Source organism: Condylura cristata, unplaced genomic scaffold, assembly GCF_000260355.1.
Source record: "Condylura cristata isolate star-nosed mole 26May11 unplaced genomic scaffold, ConCri1.0 scaffold00017, whole genome shotgun sequence".
In the NCBI taxonomy this organism is placed as follows: Eukaryota; Metazoa; Chordata; class Mammalia; order Eulipotyphla; family Talpidae; genus Condylura; species Condylura cristata.
In genome coordinates, this window is record NW_004567118.1 from 23,262,598 (window position 1) to 23,274,816 (window position 12,219).

The 12,219-nt window shown below is 38.8% G+C and overlaps 1 protein-coding gene across 1 annotated transcript in view; it reads right to left on the reverse strand.

The window, feature by feature from the left end:
* ZNF624 (zinc finger protein 624) overlaps positions 1 to 12,219 on the reverse strand; it is a 55,080-nt gene that overhangs the window by 17,134 nt on the left and 25,727 nt on the right. The window contains exon 10 of the mRNA XM_012726078.1: positions 9,472 to 11,681. Within this exon, the coding sequence (XP_012581532.1) occupies positions 9,472 to 11,681 (2,210 nt within the window). The remainder of the gene's footprint in view (positions 1 to 9,471; positions 11,682 to 12,219) is intronic.

Below are 12,219 nucleotides of genomic sequence, written 5' to 3' on the forward strand. Positions count from 1 at the left end.
CCCTCTGGTTGAACACTGATTGACATAGACAGGCATTCAAATACCTGAAAAAGTGGAATTGGAAAGACCACAACAGGAAAATAGAGAATGTTAATCACTCATAAATGAAAAAAAATGAGGGAAAAGACATATCCATCATAAATACATGTTCCCAACAATGAGGTCTCAAAAGATACCAAGCAGTATCTGATCTACCTGCAGAGAGAAATACACAATGGAAACCTGACTCCACTGGGGGGCATACTACCCTGGGGGTGTAAAGCTCCTTTAGCATTGGGGGAGCCTGTTTCCCCAATTGCCAGTGAGTTTGGCTGCCAATGGCTCACAACTAAATGTTTCATGTCTCTCTTAGAACTGTCCTGGATGAAGAGCTCAGCAGAGCTCAGCAGAACTGGTATGATGCATTTACCAATTTATCTTTCTCTTCTTTCCCCCAGAGTTACTCCTTTCTTTATTTACCCCATTTGAGAAATAGCTACTTATTTTTTTATTTATGTTTACAAGATCTGGGATACAGCCCAGAGGTGTGGGGGACAAGGGTGAAAGAATTTGCCAGAGATAGAGTGGGGAGCAGAACAGATGGATCTACTGAGATATACTGCTGAGAGGAGCCCCAGGTGAGGCATGAAAGGTCTACTGTGCCATGTGGGTCACCTCCCTGGTGAGGGATTGGACTCACTCATGCTTCAGTGGCTGGGGATAACTTTATATGCTAAGACTTAACCCCTTGTGCCAGCAGGGAGACCCCTTCCCCAACTCCCCATTAAAAAACATAAATCTTTTATCACCCTTTTTGGGTGTGCCTGCAGTTGAGTCTCATAAGTGCATGGTGAGGACCCACAGTCAGGCCAGCCCATTTCATATTGGAGTTGCCAGGTAACAGTTCCTTTGTGGAATTGTTACCAATTGTTAAATTACTTTTAGGGTATGACCAGGTTGATTTGTATGGATCCCTAATCTCTACAATGGGCCCTTCTCTCCATTGCCCCACTCTAGTCTGTGCTTCCAAATCCTTCCTAGAGCAGCCTGATACTTGCTATATCTGGTGGCACCCAACACTCTAAGGGTTTTTCATTTCTATAGCTGGCTTAATGACTGCCAATCATTTCCTCCCCCACCTCCAGTTTCTGTTCTTGTGAGGCCTTCATCCTGAATTTTCTACTCTTAGCCTCCATCAAAACCATGGAAAGTGAAATAGTGCATTAGAGAGATATACTGCAAATTAATTGCACTAAGTAAAAGAATAGTCAGCTCTCTCGCACCATAACAAAAAGTAATTAAAAATGGATTAAAGACTTGGATGTAAGACCTGAAATCATAAAACACATAGGAGATGACACAGACCATTTACTCTATAACAGTGAGCTTGGGTATATCTTTGGGAGCTCAACTCCAATAGCAAAGGAAACAATACCAAAAATAAACAGGACTACATCCTTTAAGAAGAAATTAAAAAATTAATTTACCACAGAACTTAAGAAGAATATGCACAGCTAGAGAAACTATCAGCAATATGGAAAGACAGCCTAACAACTGGGAGAAAATATTCATGCAGCATGCAGCCGAGAGAGGTTACTATTCACGATTCAAAGAACTCACAATTGAATTACATGTTAAGGAAGTACAAAAAGAACTACTAAAACAAAAGTAAAAAAAAATACACAGTAAAGTCTACAGTGGAGATCAATGAAATAGGGACTAAAAAAACAGTAGAATCCACCAACTCAAACGTTTGAAAAGATCAACAAAATTGACAAAACTTTAACTTGAATGGCCAAGAAAAGAGAGGAGACTTAAAGTAACAACATTAGAATCAAAAGTGGACTTTACACAAAGAAAATTCATTTTAAGAGAATATTGTGAAAAACTTACACGCACGAATTAATCTGTAATAGATGAAAAGAAAAATTCAATGTCAGTGATTTAACAGGAGGCCGGTAGGGCGCGCACAAACACAACGTTACAGTGAGCGCAAAACTCCCTGCGCAGCGCCTCCGCTGCCACGAAAGGGCGCGCGCAAGCCCGCCTATGGGCAAGCGTCGGGAGAATGCTTTGCGTCCGCGTCCGGCGGTGGAGGAGTTTATCTCCGCTTCCCCGGAGACTTCGTTTATTACATAGCAGCAACTGGAGCTTTCCTTTTCTTTGTGTTTATTCTTTATTTTCCCATGAATTGTTTTATCAAGACATTTTACAGTAACTATTCATTGAGGCATTTGAAAATGATAATAATAATGTAAGGATTTTTTTTTTTTCTTTACAGATTTTTGATTGTCAAAGAAGAAGAAACAATGGTTAAAGGAATGGACAAAAAGCCGGTCCTTTCCCGTTGGATGTGGAAGGGAAACGGGCGCTTCCATGGACGTGCTTTTATTAATTTTAAACTGTCATTTTCTCTAAAACGTTAAAGTAGTTGAAAACAGAGAATTGCCAAGGACAGGTGTGGAAACAGATTTTCAGTCTTAATTTTAAACCAATAAAAAAAGCCTTTTAAATTTGCTTTCTTGCTCTTACTGATTATTTTAAAAGTATAGTCCTTAGCTTATCTCATGTTCACTGGAGATGAGGGACATGCTTGATATTTTCTCATGATCCATGTTTGTTGATTTCAACTTCTGAAATCTCTTTAGCAGAACCCCATTGTGATTGGTGTTAGAAAAATTATATATCGAGTTCATTTCCAAAAGAACAGCAATATTTGTTAATCTGCTTTTGGATATTGAAATGTTACCTTTAAAATTTGAAAAATACTTTAACTCAAACTATAGTGTAAAAAGAAATTTAAAGCATGAATAGTATATACTCATTAAATGTTTGCAATGTATGGTGTTTTCCTAAGCACTTATTTTTTTTCATTCTTCATAAGTTTATTGACAAATCAATAAAAGTCTATTCTTGAAAATGATCCTTGTGTCCCTGAGAAAAATGCTAAACACTTACATTTTAATTAAAAAAAAATTCAAATAAGGCATCCTCCCTTCCCCCCCTCGTTTTAATTCTCAGCGAGGTCTCCTCTACTGCCAGAGTTAGATCCCCAGCCAGGGAGTTAACTCATATAGGGCACAGCAGACCTCTCTCTCTAGCCCACTGAGCCTGTCAGCAGTGTATTTCGGTAAATTTGTCTGTTGTGCCCCTCAGTCTGTCTCTGATGTGTCCTCTCACTACCTGGACTGACTTCTGGCCTATACCCCAGTTCTATGTAAAAAAAAAAAAGAAAGGATTAAAATGACCAATTTTATGAGAAAATCTATACTTAGTATAACATAAAAGATGTTCACATTCATTATATTTTAGCCCCAACTATCACAAACTATTGGAGCAATTATGAGATGTGTTTTGGCTTAAAGAAAATTTTCACTTAAGTTGGGTAAAACTAGACAGTTTTAAATAAGTAATAAATCACATAATATTAGAAAATATTACGGGGTAGGTGGAGAGAGGCACCCTAGGACTTCCAAACCTTCCTGCTCTAGATGGATTTTGCCATCTCCCACATAAAGACAAAACATCTTCAAGTGCATAAGCCCTTCAAGGGAAAAATTTTAATTAGTATGCAATAAAAGAGAAGAAAAAGAGAATGAATATATACTTTCTAAATCAAACACCCAAAATTACCCATTCCCTAGTTGGTAAATGCCCAGCCAAATAGGGTTGGCTCAAAGTAAGGCCACTGAGGCCTGAGAGCTTGCCACAATTCTAAGGTACCATCTGGTGGGGGAGCAAAGGAAAGGGGCTGAAAGGGCCAGGTGAGCCTAGAAGAGAAGGAACAAAATCAAAATACAAGCCAAGAGAAAGGCCATTGTCAGCCTCCCCAAGAATCTCTCACTCACATCTCTGTCTCTTTTTGAAAGTCTTTTTCGTGCCCCCCAAGTTCCTGGAACAAATCCAAGGATGAGAAGCAAGTGCAGCTTCTTCACATGTTTCTCTGCTCCAAGTGCCCCTTTTAGGTCCTCTTCTAGCTCTCCTTCCTTTTTTTTTTCCAGTTTCTCCTCCTTGCCCAGTTCCTCTCCCTTATAGGGTGGGGCTGGGAACCTGGAAACTCCCCTCTTCCTGGGAACTACCCAGTTAACAAAACCTCCCCTTTTGCCTTACAAATACAAAACTAATTCTGTAGATTCCCTTTCCCATCAACTCACTATCAAGCACCATTAGGGAGAAAACCAGACATCAGCATGAGAATTTCTTTTGTGGCATAGACATGAAGTACTTGCAAGCAGGTCATTTTTAAGTGGTCCTTAAAAATGACAATTCTAAACATGGATAACATGATGAAAATGGCACCACCATTTTGGTTTATCTCCTAAGCTTACTTAAGTTACTGATTCGCAACCATTTCTCCATCTCTAGAGACTCCAAAGGGCAGACCCACCCAGATTCAGACTTCCTTGACTTTGATTTACCAAGTTTTTCCTTGCATTGGCAGAATGGACCTTCATGACTTTATAAGGTCCTGCTAGGTCTGCTCTTGCTGGTCTCCAGCCTCTCACCTCAGTCCCATTCAGTGCTGTGTGCTCTGCCACCCGAGTTTTCAAGATCTTTTGATTTAACTTCTCTCCTATTCTTCTTAACTTATTTCTCACCCCTTTACCTGGTTGTCTGCCCAATAGCGCAGGACCCAGGCCCATGCTCTCTCTACCTCACTGTCGCCCAGGTGTGCTGAGTGATTTCTAAGCGTACTGATGGTTTTTACTGGTAAACAAAACACATGTACAGCTGCAGTATAGACTGTCAGCAACCCGAGAATGGCACAAATCACACACACCACCTGCCTTAATTTCTTGTTTCTGCTACCTGAAGAAACCAGTATCTGACCTTATGGATCCATGTCCAGAGGGGCACCTGGGAGAGCATGGATATAGGCTGAGACCTTGCAAGGTAAATGGAATTGATCAAGCTTTTGTATGACACTAGTCTCTGTGGCTATCACCGTGGCCTTGATTGTGTTAATGCAGAAGGCACGTGGGTGTGGGGCACCTACGCCTCATTGTGGACACCTGGAGCATGAGCGTCTGCGCATGTGCAAGTGTGCACACCTGTGCCTGTGAAGGAGGGGTAAAAAGGCAGTGCCACCCTGGGGAGAGGGCTCAAGTTGCTGTCCCCCTACTGTCTGGTTTCCCCTGCTCACTATTAAAACCTATGAAGATGACTCCAAGGGCTCCAAATCTCTCTTTTAACCTGCTAGAAAGGACAGCGAAGCACCCCCAGCCCCAGGGTTGTGTAACAGACCTGAAGGGCAGGGAGGCCCTCAGAGCCTTATGGATGCCAAGAAAGCAGCATTCAGCCCAGAATCACCAGTGGCTTTATTTGCTCAATTGTGAAATTGGGTGGCTAGTTCTATGGATCCAAAGAGTTTCTATTTCCAGAGTAGCTTGTAGTAAACACTAGACATGCAAAACTAAAGCTGTACAGCTGGGGCACTTCCTGATACCCCAAACCTTCGTTTCTCTGTTAGACATATCTAAAATTCCCTATAGGCTCCATTGCTTCAGACTCCTGGCTCTATCAAGTGTCACTACTGAGCAATGGCCTAGCTTATACAGACCACACAATGACATTAGGCATATGAGAAAAGAAATTAGGTATTCATGAACAAATTGTCAAGGAGACAAGTGATAAAGTCAAATCTACCTACCTGCGTAGATAAGGGAATCAGGTTTTATAGATTTTGGGGACCAGGGCTCAGGACAAAGGAGTTAAATTTTATTGCCTGAAAATACAGGAGGGGGCAAAGAAATGTGGACTTGACTCAACTGGTTAGTCACAGGGCATTTCATACATGAAGTATGAAGAAGCTTTTCTTCAGATAACCGGAGCTTTGAATGTACATTGAGATCCTCCTCTGGGATCACAGTTTCCAGTCTGCCTTGGAGTTTAGCTCAAGGTTACCCGTAACCTTCTAGTCTTTGTGATGCCTGAAAAGCACATTTCAGAAAAGAAAACTGGATACTTTTTTCTCTTTCTCTTACTTTAAGATCTGAAATCAATTTAACACCTTAGCCTCAATTTCACTAGGTTGTTAATAGTGTCAAGATTGAAAAACCTTGGTTTACAACTATAATCCAGGGGCCTCCCTGGTAGCACAAGGTGATAAGTCTCAGCACTTTGAAGCTCTCTGTAGCCACTGCAGCACAAGTTCAATCCTCGGCTAGGGAGCTGACCCACATGGCGCAGCAGGCCTCTCATCTCGCCCACTGCTCCCCTCAGCAGTGTATTTCTGTCAATCCACCTGTTCTGTTCTCCGCTGTCTCTGGTAAATCATCTCATTTTCCCATACCTCTGGCCTGGACCCCAGCTCGTGTATGCATAAATAAATAAACCTTTAAAAAGAAAAAATAAAATTTACTGAGAGGTAGTTATTTAAACCACAACAGTCATTTGTAATGGGAGATAATTTATATTGTTTATCTAGCATCTTCTTAATATCAGATATTTACTCTAGAATTATGGGAGGGATATTTGATGTTCTCTTACCCTCCAACGAAGCAGAGCTCTTGATGCCTTTTCCTGTTTTGTTTTTTTTTTTAGGTATCAGTTTCATCCATGTTCTGTTAGCATCTTTAAGTACTTGGGTTCCCAAGCTGACTCCAGGATTCTCAGCATTCTCAGAAATTCCAAGCTTTCATTTCTTCACTCAGAAGTCCTTGCTTGTTTCTCCTTTCTATACACCATCATCCAGTGTTCTTTGAAACTTTGTACAGACCTTTTCACCACTGTAACCTATCTTTTGATGTCATGCTGTACGTGGAAATTCTGAGTGTTAGGTTTCTGGTTGATATCCTAGACACAAATTCCCATATATTCTTGGGTGCTTTTTAATGACTTGAATTTTTTTATCACCTTCATGATATGAAACTCAGAGGGCAGAGGGGTGGTGTGAGGTACTGGGTAACTTCTTTTGAACTGAGGGATCATCAGAACCAATTTCCCTGCTCTCAGATCTCTGACTACATCTGTCCCATCAATGTATATCCAGCACCTAAGTCAATTGCTGGTATATAACAAGTGGTCAATAAAATTAGCTTTGCACGAAATATTTTTTTCTTGTTTATAAAGATATTACATGCTCATTGGAAAGACAAAATTAAAATACAGAAAAGCAGCTAAAGTAAAAAAAAGAAAAAACACCAGCTATTCTGCTAACCCTGAAACAACCATTATTAGCTTCCTGTACACCATCCCTTCACTCATGGCTGTCCTAAGTTCACAAAAACACAGCCTTACATATAGAGCTTCATACCATACATGCTGAACCTACAGTTTTCTTTTTAAGATTTATTTTATTTAGCAGCCATCTCTGGGGCACAGCAGGTTAAAGTGCAGCACCATGAAGCTATCTGCAGCAGCACAAGTTTGATTCCCAGCTTGGGAGGTGACCCACATAGCACAGCAGACCTCTCCTGACCTAACTGCTTCGCCCCTTAGCAGTTTATTTCAATCTGCCTGTTCTGCTTCTTGCTCTGTCTCTGGTGACTCGTCTCACCACCACCACCACCCTCCTCTGGCCTGTACCCCAGTTCGTGTATGCATAAGTAAATAAAAATCTTTAAAAAAGAGATTATTTATGCATACATGAACTGGGTATAGGCCAGAGGTGTGGAAGTCAGGGGGTGAGAGGAGTTACCAGAGACAGAGCAGGAACCAGAACACGGAGATCTACTGAAATATACTGCTGAGGGGAGCAGTGGGCAAGACAGAAGAGGTCTGCTGTGCTATGTGGGTTAGCTCCCTGACTAGGGATTGAATTCAGGCTACAGTAGCTGCAGATAGCTTCTGCTGAGACTTAACCCCTTGCATACATTTTTCTTTCCTCCCACTCTCTACACCTCCCCCATCTTACTTCTTTTCTCCCTTCAACTTAGCCAATATTAAGTCTAATATATATTCTTCCATACTTATTTCTATGCTTACCTAATCACAATCACACACACACATTCACACAAGTGGGTGTGATTATTAACAAAAAAGAAATCTTGTAAATATACATCATTGTAATAACTAATCAAAAAATCAGAACTATGGTGATAGCACACAGGTGACTTGGTGATGGGAAACCCACAGGGATTACAATTGAGATGAAAAAAAAAATGTACAAAATGATGCAAAAATAAACTATTATATTATAAAAAAAACTCAAAGCCAATGAATGTAGACAAAATTCATTTTAAAAAATTATTGTCATGTTGTTTCTTAGTACAGCTCTATTACAATTGTTCAATTATTGTTTTATTAATGGGCCTTACTATGTTTACAGTTGGGTTTGTTCTTTGTCTCTATAATAACACTTCATTATTTATGTGGATTTTTATACACCGACACTGTTATTTCTGTGGAGCAGATTCCCAAAAGTGAAACTGCTGGGTCAAAGCATTTTATTTATTTTTAAAGGATTTACATTAAAAAAAAAGAGATTTATTTATTTATGCATACAAGAGCTGGGGGACAGGCCAGAGGTACGGGGTGTGTGTGTGTGAGTGGATTCACCAGAGACAGAGTGGGGAAATGAACAGGCAGATCTACTGAGATACACTGCAGAGGGGAGCAGCAGGCAAGACAGGAAAGGTCTGAGGCACTGTGTGGGTCAGCTCCCTGCAGATAGCTTGATAGTGCTGAGACTTTAACCCATCAGGGAGGCCCAAATCATTTTCACTTTAAATGTTATTAAAAATAATCTATTTTTGTATTACTGGTTAAAAATTTAAGTTGATGAAACTTATACTTTATAAGAGCATATGGTTTCCCATATACTTTTGCCAAATGATTAATTTTTGTCAAACCCCTGAAGTGTCAGTGATAGCTCACTTGTTGAATTTTTATGAATTTCCTGAATACCATTTAGGTTCCTAATATTTTAATAGGTTACTGACCTATCAAATGCTCTACTATGAAAGGTCATCCAATCTATATAATTAAAGACTTCAATGCAAAAAATTATTGAAATCTTAGAAATAAAACTGAAGACTTATAATCTAGGGATTAAAGACATCCTTTTGATTAAATAGAAAATCAAAAATTAAAAAAACGAGAAGATATATTTTAGTGTAAAAATATGTAGTAACACTTTGCTATACAAAAAAGTATAAAGACAAAAATGCTAGATTAAGAAAAAATTTGCTACACACATGACAAAGAATACCTAAAACATATAAAGAGTACCTACAAACTTATAGGACAGACAGACCAGTAGAAAAATAGGCAGAAATACATATAGGTAAATCACTGAAAATAGCTGCTATATGAAAACACTATGAAATCTGAAGGAAAGCTTTTGTTTGTTTAATGTTTTTCCTTGGGAAACTTCTTATAATTTTTAATATAGTTAAATGCTCTTCTACATTAATATGTTCACAGTGTGTCCCTTCAGTATATATTTCTTGGCAAATGGTTCCTGAATGGTTCCCTATAACACATACAGCTCATAAAATCTTCTTGTGGGCTTAACATCTAGATGATTTATTGCTTTTTATGTTAGCTGACTTCTCTCTGATGTATTCTTTGATGTACGATAAGACTTGAGCTACTTCGAAAGGCTTTTCCACATTCACTACATTTATATGGTTTTTCTCCAGTATGCACCCTCAGATGTACAGTGAAGTCTGAATTAGTCCTAAAAGCCTTTCCGCATTCTTCACACTTATAGGGCCTCTCCCCAGTATGAATTCTCTGGTGTAGAGTTAATTGTGATAGAGTAATACAACCTTTCCCGCATTCTTTACATGTATAGGGTTTTTCACCAGTATGTGTTCTCCAATGTACTGTAAGATATGACCCCCTCCTAAAGGCTTTTCCACAGACATCACATTTGTATGGTTTCTCTCCACTATGAATTTTTTGATGTTCTGTGACATGTACCATCTGGCTAAATGCTTTCCCACAGTCATTACATTTAAATGGTTTCTCTCCAGTGTGTGTTCTCTGATGAGTATTAAAGCCTGAGTTACTTGTGAAAACTTTTCCACATTCATTACACTTATAGGGTTTTTCTCCGGTATGCCTTCTTTGATGCACAGTAAGCTGCGATGTATTTGTGAAAGCTTTCTCACATTCATTACATTTATAGGGTTTTTCTCCAGTATGTGTCCTTTGGTGTACAATAAGGTATGACTTAGTCCTGAAGGATTTTCCACAATCAAAGCATTTATAGGGTTTCACTCCAGTATGAATTTTCTGATGTTCCTTGAGGTTTACCATTTTGGTAAAGGCCCTTTCACAGTCAGTACATTTATATGGTTTCTCCCCAGTATGAATTCTTTGATGTACAGTTAAGTGTGATTTTATTCTGAAAGATTCTCCACATTCATTACACAGGTAAGGTTTCTCTTCAGTATGAATTCGCTGATGTATAATTAGAGATGAAGAACGCATAAAGGCCTTTCCACATTCATTACATTTATAAGGTTTCTCTCCTGTATGCATTCTGTGGTGTACAGCAAGGCATGAATAATTAATAAAGGCTTTCCCACATTCATTACATTTATAAGGTTTTTCTCCCGTATGAATCCTCTGATGTTCTGTGAAATTTGCTATGCGATTGAATGCTTTCCCACATTCACTGCATGAATAGGGTTTTTCCCCAGTATGAGTTCTTATATGAACAATAAGGCTTGAGTTACTTCTATATGCTTTTCCACATTCATTACATCTAAAGGGTCTCTCTCCAGTATGAATTCTCTGATGAACGTTAAAAATTGTGGTATTCTTGAAGGATTTTCCACATTCATTACATGTATATGGTTTCTCTTCAGTATGGGTTTTCTGATGTACACTAAGATATGATTTATTCCTAAAGGCTTTCCCACAATCATTACATTTATAGGGCTTCTCTCCATTGTGAGTTTCCTGATGTCTTGCAAGTTTTGATTTATCACTAAAAGCTTTTCCACATTCACTACATTTGTAGGGCTTCTCTCCAGTTTGAATTCTCTGGTGCTGATTAAGGCGGGCACATTGGCTAAAAGATTTTCCACAGACATTGCATTGATAAGGTTTCTCCTTAGTATGAATTCTCTGATGTACCATAAGTGATGAAGAAGCAATGAAGGCCTTTCCACATTCATTACATTTGTAGGGTTTTTCTCCAGTATGAATTTTTTTATGTTGACTAAGATATGAAGGCTGGCTGAACATTTTCCCACATTCACTACATGCATAAGGTTTTTCTTTAGTATGAGTTCTCTGATGCTGAATGAGTAATGATCTATAACGAAAGGTCTTTTCACATGTGCTACATTTAAAGGGTTTATCTTTATTACTGTTTTTCTCCCCTAAGATAAGTTCTGAAGTAGGCTTTGTGGTTTTGCTGCCATCTTTATCTGTGTAAGTTTTCTTCCCCAAATGGATCTTTGTAATAAAATCTAAATTCTCTGTGCATTTTTCCTCATATGTTTGACATATACTATGAATCTCTTCTGTGATAACTCCTGGTTCTGGGAAAAGAATAGATCCAAATCTAAGGCCTCTTTGGCCAGTGGGAATTTCCTTTTGTGTTATTATTTTCTGAGTCAATTGACTCTCCTGACTATTTTGCAGTTTTACTATTCTGTTATTCCATTTCCACAATCCTCCCATTCTGGAATCCCATAGGCCATTTTCTGTTAGTTTCTCAATTACAGGTTTCTGTGGTAAATTTTCTGTAGAAATAACCTCTGCTGGTACAGCATTCTTGGTGGCAGGTTTAGTGTCCAACTCTGGTGAGGAAAAGGAGAAAATCAAATACTTTATTTCCCAAGTTGGGGAAATCTCACTAAAAAAAGGGAACTGGACTGATAATGGTTTTTAATTGTTTGAAAATTGGTCTTGTTTTCCAAGAAGGCAGTAAGGGTAAGATAATACTATTTCAGCAAAAAACCAAAGTAGTAAACTGAAGGAATTTTTCCATAGCTCCTCTAGAATCTAAGTCTCTCCAATATTTCCTTTCTCATTCCTTTTGGAGTCATCTACTTAAAAAAGTATTGTTCAGAAGCTGTGACTACTTTCTTGCTTACAATTTGCTTCACAAATCAGATATTTGTCTCTAACCATATTGTCTCTATATTTTTCTCATTTTTTTTTGTTGAACAGCCTTTTGTGTGTGTGAGGGATTTTTCAAATTTCCATGTCAGAGTTGTAGGTTCCCTTATAGAACCTTTATGGAAGGGGACATTTGAAGCTGATCATAGATCTGAGACAGCCATGAATAGAGGGAGGAGAAAGGTGAAGAGGGTGAGGGAGACAGGAGAGCCTAGT